The sequence below is a fragment of the Marmota marmota genome, unplaced genomic scaffold (genome assembly GCF_001458135.2).
Source record: "Marmota marmota marmota unplaced genomic scaffold, marMar, whole genome shotgun sequence".
NCBI classification, from domain to species: Eukaryota; Metazoa; Chordata; class Mammalia; order Rodentia; family Sciuridae; genus Marmota; species Marmota marmota.
The window spans coordinates 30,115,372-30,124,375 of NW_026000057.1; the positions used below are offsets into that span (position 1 = coordinate 30,115,372).

The window sequence follows — 9,004 nt, forward strand, 5'->3', positions numbered from 1 at the left end:
GGGATGTCCTGATAAAGTCAGTTTAATAAGGGGATCTTCTTTAGCTAAGAACACATTTTCATAAATGGAAGCAATGGGATCAATTGTCAAAATGTCAGTGTCTGTTGACCAAAACTATGTCACATGGCTGCCTATAGCTAGAAGGGATGCTGGTGAACATAGTTTATAATCGGGTAGGCACACTCTAAACGAAACCATGTTTCTGTTAACATGAAGGGAGAGAAGGAGGAAGCCCAACAGTGCCTCTGATATCCCTTTAGCTAATCACCCATGAAAAGCTGTTCTCAAAGGACATCAGAAGTTTACATTCGCAATTCTATCACACTTTTAATGGAAGAAAGCTCTAACCAGAGCCTAAGAGTGCCAAGGAAGTAGTTCACAATTTAAGACAGGACAACAGTTCAAGAACCACCATTAACAGTGCCTAAAGATTTAGATTAGAGAATAAAACTCAATGCAAGTTATCTCTGGGTCAGCAAACTTGTTCTGTAAACGCAGGGCAGAAAGTAAATATTTTAGGCATTAAGTCCCACCCAGTTTCTGTTGCAGCTACTCAACTCTGTTGTTGTAGAGTGAAAATAGCCATCAGCAATATATTAACAAATGAGTAGGACTGTGTTCCAATAAAACTTTATTTACAAAAACATCCAGTGGGCCATACTTGCCTTCAGGTCCTGATTAAGACTATCTTATGTGATTTTTCCTATTCATTAAGTCTGGGTGCCTCCAGCAAGATTGTCCCCTAGCTATTAAACCTAACCAATGTCTGTATATGTCATGCTGGAGTGTTTGGCAGATCTGAGTTATTATACAAATAAGCTGTCTGTGGTCCCCTGGCTCTGTAGAGCACTCCAGTAATGTCATCCTCGCTTCATAGGCACATACCACTCTAGGTCAAGTGCTGACATTAAAGGAAATGTTGGCAATAGGTGGCCTGTCACAGCCACTGGGACAGATGGAATTACTCTGTGAACTACCTCTCTCTCTCTCTCTCTCTCTCTGGATAATTGGATTACTCTTCGGAAAGGATGTCCTGATAAAGTCAGTTTAATAAGGGGATCTTCTTTAGCTAAGAACACATTTTCATAAATGGAAGCAATGGGATCAATTGTCAAAATGTCAGTGTCTATGTGAAACACAGCTACAAATCAAAGTTCTAGTAATGTGTTCTTCTAGTTTCTAGGCAAAAAATTAAACAAATATCTACTCTGGGTCAAACATGTACATTAGTTTATGCTCGTTCTTTTTGGCAGTATATTTTTGGAATAGAATTTCTTGCACATGAGGAGAAAAAAAAAGAGAGTTATGAGTTTGTGATAGCCACATATGATAGTAGAAAAAATCTCCACTTTAGAGGCAGTCTGTGGATTTATTCTGCCTCCAAGTGTAGCCTCTGGGCCTGATTTGTCCTTTCAGCTTTCAAATATAATGCCTACCATGGAAACTTGGTGTTAGTATTAAATGAGTTACCAAAGTAGCGCTTTGGGCACAAGGTAAGCCCTCAAAAATTACTAGTTTCACTTATTTTATACCTCAAAAATGAGAACTACTGCACGGTGTGGTTTAGTCCTTTTCAAAAAGGAAAGAGTAGTTTGTTCTTCTACAGGAATCTATGGTCTTCCCTCATGAAGAGATTCAAGAAAATTCCTTTATGACATCACATAAGATTTCTTCCATGGTCCCCTTGCATGAGGAAAAAAAAAAAAAGAATTTCTTAGAAATCCAAGGTACTCCTCAAAATCACATTGCAACGTAAATGTTCTCTTCTTACAAAAGGTGGATTGTCTAATAGCCATAAAATGTTCTTGTCCACAGCACTTGGTGCATCTTGACATCCCCCTAGTGTATGTATGGTCAATGAAAAAGTCAAGGTCCACTTTACAGACCCCCGCTGGGCTGGAAGGACTAACAGAATTGTGGTTTTCGAATTAGGAAGAGAGGAGAAGATGAAAAGAAAGGAATACTTCTGAGGCAGGGCACAAATTGAGTTTTCTTGACATAACCACAATTACAGTGCACATGCAGATCTCAGATATCCTGGCCCTGTAATTCATAGGTTAAAATTTGGGCATGACCATTGTTTTCTCAGGACATAAATGTGTTCATTTGTTGTGGTACATGATACAATCCCCCGTATTCTACAACAACCACATTTTCAACTCTAGACTAAACACAGTTTTAAGTATCTGTAGGAATATCTCCTGATGTGTCCTGAGATGGCACTGAGAATCTCATGCCTCCATCCAGGAGTGCCCTTCTGAATGAAAACAGTTTCATGCTACTACCATACCTTCTCAGGACATCTGATCATTAACCAAGTTCTTTGTCTGAGATTTTTCTGCCACACGTTTTGAAATTCAGGGAGATCAACACGATCCTTTTCAGAAAGTGAAATCATGGCATTTGTAGTTGGCAAATGCATGGCTTGTTTGGGCCGAGTAAGGCAGTTACATAAAGAAGTGAGTCATGCTGCAAGTTGCCAGGAACTTACAATCTTTGGAGGAATATCAAAATTGAGGAGACCAAGCTTTTTTCCCAGAATCATTATCACTTTCAACCCTTCCCATAGGCAATCTGATTCCAATCTAGCTGAAAAAAGTTTCAGCCAACATCACCCTGCCTAATGTACTTGGAAAATCGGAGACTTAAAGGTTAAAAGCAGGCAAACTACACAAAACAATGGGTTTCAGACAACCATGAAATTGCTCAGGATGGTCTGTTTGTAAATGATTACTGTGCCTCTGAAAAATGCTGTTGAGTTCATATTGGACTTGGCAGTTAATTCAATGTCATTTCAAATGTCAGAAAGCAAGGTATTAAGGCTTAGTTAAATTGCCTTGCATTCCTTTCCAAGCTTCATCTAGGCAATTCCTGGAACTTGTATATTGCACTGGGATTTTTTAATCCTGCCTTTTGTCAGAAAGATGAAGTTGTCTATATTTGACACAGCATATAATTAGAGAAGTGCTGAAGGACCGGAGTAGGTCATCTTGTCCATCCCTCACCACCATGAAGAAAGAAAAGCCACAACTGGATTTCTGATAGAGGTGCCTTCATTTTCTCTAGTTCAGTGGCTCTCAAATTTAGGCATATCAGAATCACAGAAGGGCCCATTAGAATATAGATGACTGGGCCTTACTGTCAAGAGTTCCTAATTCAGTAGGTGTCAGGGACTTGAGAATCTGCATTTGAACAAGTTCCCAGGTGATGTTGATGCTGCTTCTCAGAGGACCACATATTGAGAACCATTTGGACTTCCCAAAGTGAGGCAATGATGGAAGGAAAATACCCTTCTCAACTGGTGCTTCGCTGCTTCACTTCTTTAGTATTTTAATCGACTCATTAATTTAGCAAATCAGCAGTCTATTCCTGGTGATCAAGACGAAGACCAACATGTTTCCAAGCCTAGAGAAAGATTCAATGGCATCATCTACAGCAGGAGCTTGAATGTGCTTTGGGAAAGGGGGTTGACGAAACTGTACTTATTACTGTTATCACTATTAATATACAAGTGTATGCACATGTGTGTGTGTGTGTGTGTGTGTGTGTGTATATATAATTTTTTTCTTCTTCTTCTTCTTCTAGGAGCTTCAGTTGCAATCTGGCCTAAAGGCCAACATAGAGGTCCAGGGTGGTCTAGCTATTGATATTTCAGGTGCAATGGAATTTAGTCTGTGGTATCGTGAATCTAAAACCCGAGTGAAAAATCGGTAAGCAAAAGATTTTTAATACTCTATACAAAGAATGACAGACTTATGTTTTGGGAATTGGTCAACCTTTGGAGTTTTCAAAATCCATGCTCTCTGTTTGCAATCACTAAATCATAGAGTTAGAATTGACCACGAGATGTCATTCTGTTCATAGCTTTTCAGGAGTAGATCAGTACTTAAGACAACTCAACTGAGTATCATTCAAGTTTTAAAGACAGCATCATTGTGCCCCATAGAAGAGGGGGCTCCTCTTCTCTTTCTATTCCATTTTAGTAACTGATAAGGTTGCCACTTCAATTAAATTTTTAGCTTAACTCAATTGGTGGATGTTAAAACCTTTCTTCTTTTTTTTCTTTTAAATAATTTAACCTTTATTGTCTATCTAGCTATCTATCTATTTATTTTTATGTGGTGCTGAGGACCACACCCACATCTGAGCTAGGCAAGTGCTCTACCACTGAGCTACAACCCCAGCCCAAAACCTTTCCTCTTTTGCTATTTTCAATGAATTAAAATAAAAAGGCAATCTCTTCTATTCAGAATCTAAGTTTTAAATGTTAGGAGTCCTTAAGCTTTTAAAATTTTTTAATCAACATATCTTTTTCTCAGGTCTTTTAGATTTTCTAATCTACTGTGAGATTCAATGAAAATGTTTTACTTTGAAAGTAAAACAATGTCTCTGAGCCAATGATAAAAAAAATAATTATTCTTTTGTTTGTCATAAAATTAAAGAAAATGAAGAGGAAATGCAATTTATTTTCATATTTTAGGGTATTTAAGGGGGCAGAAATGAGATAAGAATGATAAAATTGAACCTTTTTTCTTTTTTTTTTTTGGTACTGGGGATTGAACTCAGGGGCACTCGACCACTGTTCCAAATCCCCAGTCCTTTTTTATATGTTATTAGAGACAGGGTCTCCCTGAGTTGCTAAGTGCCTTGCTTTTGCTGAGGCTGGCTTTGAGCTCATGATCCTCCTGCCTCAGGCTCCTTAACCGCTGGGATTACAGGTATGTGTCACCACACCTAGTGATAAAATTGAACTTTTATTCATTGTAAACAGTGGATGAAGCAACTGAGAACAATCTAGGTGGCATATTTAAAGTGAGGGTGACACATACTGTTACTAGAAGGAACCCAAGAATGAGAAATGGAATTGACAGTCAGAGAGCAGCATAAGTTGGGGCTTCCTACTGAACCAATTATCTTCTCTTTTCAAAGTATTTTCTAGATAGAAATTTCTCCAAATTAAACTGGATAGAATTCTTTGCAGAGAATAATCGACAACAGCAACAAAATAGTCTGGATTTTTAAAGAGGACACAATATCCCTAAGAAACTACCAGCATCCATATCATAACTAATAAGTTCTCCATTTTTCATTTATTCATTCATTTAAAAAATATCTCTTAAGCCTTTGCTAAATAGAGACCATTAGAAGGTTCTGTAAGGGATTCAGGGATTAAAACAACCACTGACCTACTTTTATGCTGGCAACCACAGCAGTAGGGATTTTAGTTTGCACAGCAAAAAATTAAGACAATCTCTTTTCTTTGAAAAAGAAAAGTATGGACATATGCCTCTGATTTGATTATGGGAGTAATTACCCACAGTTTGATTTAAAGTCTATAATTACTTAGTGATCCTGGTTGTAAGCATCCTATGGAGATTTTTTTTTTAATCTTCTTCATTGTCGTCCAAGCCACATTCCCCAGCCAGTCCAATCTGTCTCTCTCTCTCTCTAGAGGACCATGGTTGAACCTAACCTCCTGGAGCATGCCTTGCACATGCCCCACTGAAGGAATGGTTATTTGTAACTAATATTCTTTCAGATATCATGGCAACCTAGACTCAGGCCACTAGAGACTCTTTGGAGAAAGTAATTAAATGGAATTATAGAGCTACCTCAAAGCCAACAGAGCCATAGTTAACGAGAAAATTGTTATAAACACCAGTTGTTTTCTTGGAGACTTTATACTTCTTTAAATGATAGTTCAGGTGTTTCTGACCTCCTAAGAGGACTGGGTTCTAGGCATGTTTTCCTCTTGGTCCTGGGATGCCCGTAGCACACAATGTCAGACCTGGTACACATTTGGTTCCCATGTCTACAACAGAAGGGAGGAGAAGGGCAAACTTCCCTGGCTCATCTCTGACACCAAACAGACCCTGATTAGCAGCAGGACTCAATCCCACTCAGGTCACCTCTCAATTGCTAAGTATTTCCTTCCAATTGTCAGTGTCATAAGTTCAGACAACTTGTACTATCAGTCCAGCTCTACTAACTGTGGTATGAACATGTATTTTTCTCAATCTTTAGGGTGGCTGTGGTAATAACTGGTGACATCACAGTGGACTCCTCTTTTGTGAAAGCTGGCCTGGAAACCAGAGCAGAATCAGAGGCTGGCCTGGAATTCATCTCCACAGTGCAGTTTTCTCAGTACCCATTCTTAGTTTGCATGCAGATGGATAGGGCTGAAGCTCCATTCAGGTAAGAAAAGTGCTCATGGAACGATCCAGGAACATCTATGCTCACCAGGAGCTGCATTCAAATTTAAGTGTTCAGTTTCAGAATTAAAAAAAAAATCACCAAACATTAGAAATCAAGCAAAAAAATGAACTTTCTATAAAGAATTAAAATAATAATAAAACTAAGAAATCAGTTCCTAGGATACCATGCAACTCCAATGACTAGTTTATTTGATTCTGAATTAAATCATATTCTAATCCAGAAATAACTCTTCAAGATAAAAAAGAGATTTGATTTACTGTAAAAGTTACCACATCGTTTCAGCCAAAATACCAGATGTACATTTGCTGTCTGGTATCTTTCACAATTGTCCTCTGGACAGAAAGTTCAAAACGCCTGGCAACCCATTTACAATGGTTTAAAGGATAAGATGAATTCACAATTCTTAGTTATCCTGTACATCAACCTGGCCTTGTTTAACTTTGAAGTCAAGCTTAAGTGTTTAGAATTCTGAAAATTTTTAAAAATGGGTTAATAGAATGCTTAATGTCTTAAAAGCCAAATAGATACTTGTTCATGCAACTTCACAACTTCTCCTCCAATCTAGAGTCTCTCATGAACACTGTGTCCTTGAACCTTTTAACCATTATTTGGAGCAGTACTGTCCCATGGAGCTAGAATGCTTTGGGTCTAGGTAACACTGATTCTTTAGTGATAGTTATAGAAGTCTCTTTGACATAAACTATCTGACTATAAGATAATTTGTGTACTTAAAATAGCAAGTCACAATTTACATCATCTTCTTTGATAACCAGGCCAGAGTATCTCATGTTACTAACATTTTATGACCCATATAATATAAGTACAAATATGAATAGGTTATATTTTCATGAAATAAATGGTAGTGCCTTATAGTTAGAATATTAAACTATCACTAACCTATACTATCTTATGCTTAGAATAACCATCCATCCATGCATGAAAAATGTCAACCTTCTAATGGTCAAAATGCAGTGGCCACCAACCCAGCCACATGGTTACCTGGTTTGGTTCCATGTTTCACTTGGGCTTGGAGCCTTGGGAATGTTTCCTGTCAGCATTCTCAGCTTAAATCTGGTTGGACTTGCTATTTACCCTAAAGGGGAGTGTCCCGAAGGTGGGGCTTCTGGAATGAGGAGCAGAAGACATCGAAGGCCTGTGAAGCTTAGTTCTATTAAACATCTCCAAAGAAATGAAAGGCATTCAGTCCTTCATTCCAGAAAAATATATGGCAGGACTCCCATATCCCAGGCATTTGGAGTATAATTAGTAGCATGAAAGGAAATGTGAAGAAGAAAACCAACCCATTCGCGGGAGTGGAGCACAGTAATCTTTGGTACTTGAGTCTTTTGTCAAATTGTTCTGGGACAGAAGCGTCAAGTGTACACTCAGAAACCTGGCTGGGATGGGTGTGGGGTGACTTTAACGTGTGTGATTTTGTTGTTGCTATTGTCATAATGCAGGCAATATGAGACAAAGTACGAAAGGCTGTCCACAGGCAGAGGCTATGTCTCTCGGAAAAGGAAAGAAAGTCTACTGGCAGGATGTGAATTCCCGCTCCACCAAGAGAACTCTGAGATGTGCAAGATGGTGTTTCCCCCGCAACCAGAAGAATCCTCTTCAGGTGGATGGTTTTGAAACTGAGTGCTGATTTTTCACTTGAATTTGTCTCCTCTAAAGGGATACAATGTGACATGCCTAAGTACTTGCTCTCTGAGAGCACAGTGTTTACATATTTACCTGTATTTAAGATTTTTGTAAAAAGTGATGGAAAACTTCAATTGATTAAATTTGGGCCTATTCAGTACACTACCTGCAATGTCACTTTCAGTCATCACGTGACACTTTCAACAACTTTCTACTTTTCTTGTACCTCTCTCAAATCCCATCTAGCACAGAGAAATTAGTTCTGCTCTAAAAAGAAACAAGCGTTTAAAAACAAAACAAGCAAACAAAAAAACACAGACACTTAGGAGAATCCAATTTTGTTTTGACAGTTGGCTGTCGATAGATACGAAAGCCTTTGAGAGAACCTTAAGTCTGTCTGGCTTTCTAAGAGGCATATTGTCTGCTAAGGGGAAAAAAAATCAGACCTTTTTCTTTTTTTCTTCTCTTTTTTGGGGTGAGGCTGCAGGGAGAGGCTGAAGACCAGACTTTAAAAGAATGTTATTAGCCAGCTTTTAGAATTAATATTTACATCTTCTGTTTTATTAAGCATTAAGGTAGAGAATATGCATAATTAAAACACATCATTTTATCTTTCTGCTAGCCATGCAATGAGGTTGCCTGGAATCCATTCAGATCTCTACCTCCTACAAAAAACAAATGGAATTAGCACATAGAAATTTAAAAAAAAAACTAATTTTGGAAACTCCATTTGACCACTCTTATGCCACATCTGCATGAGACATGTGGCACACTGTTTTTTATAAGGGACTTCCTTATACAGGTTTCTCTGCCTGCATGTTTTGTGATAGAAGCTTGGTCGGTTTGACAACAATCTGCATGATAACCACTGTAACTGAGGGAACATTGCTTCAAGAAATGGATTTGTATTTTGAAAGTATGAAATAAAAATAGTTTCTTTATTTGCATGAATTAAACGAGCCATGTCAAACATTTAAAAATATTTATTAATAAAATCTATATGTTTATTGTGATAAACCCCAACATGAACGACAGGTGCTTATTTGCCCATTAAACATACACACATATGATGAAGGTTTAGATAGCCCACTAAGAGCTGTAAATTGAAAATGAAGTGTGATGTAATAAATATGTGGAAATCTTA

General features: G+C 38.0%; 1 protein-coding gene across 1 annotated transcript in view; it reads left to right on the top strand.

Moving 5' to 3' along the window:
- The window catches only part of LOC107141150 (microsomal triglyceride transfer protein), a 46,559-nt gene extending 37,555 nt beyond the window's left edge, over window positions 1-9,004 (top strand). The window contains exons 16-18 of the mRNA XM_048813859.1: window positions 3,585-3,710; window positions 6,025-6,195; window positions 7,677-9,004. Coding sequence (XP_048669816.1) covers window positions 3,585-3,710; window positions 6,025-6,195; window positions 7,677-7,851 — 472 coding nt within the window. The 3' untranslated portion in view covers window positions 7,852-9,004. The remainder of the gene's footprint in view (window positions 1-3,584; window positions 3,711-6,024; window positions 6,196-7,676) is intronic.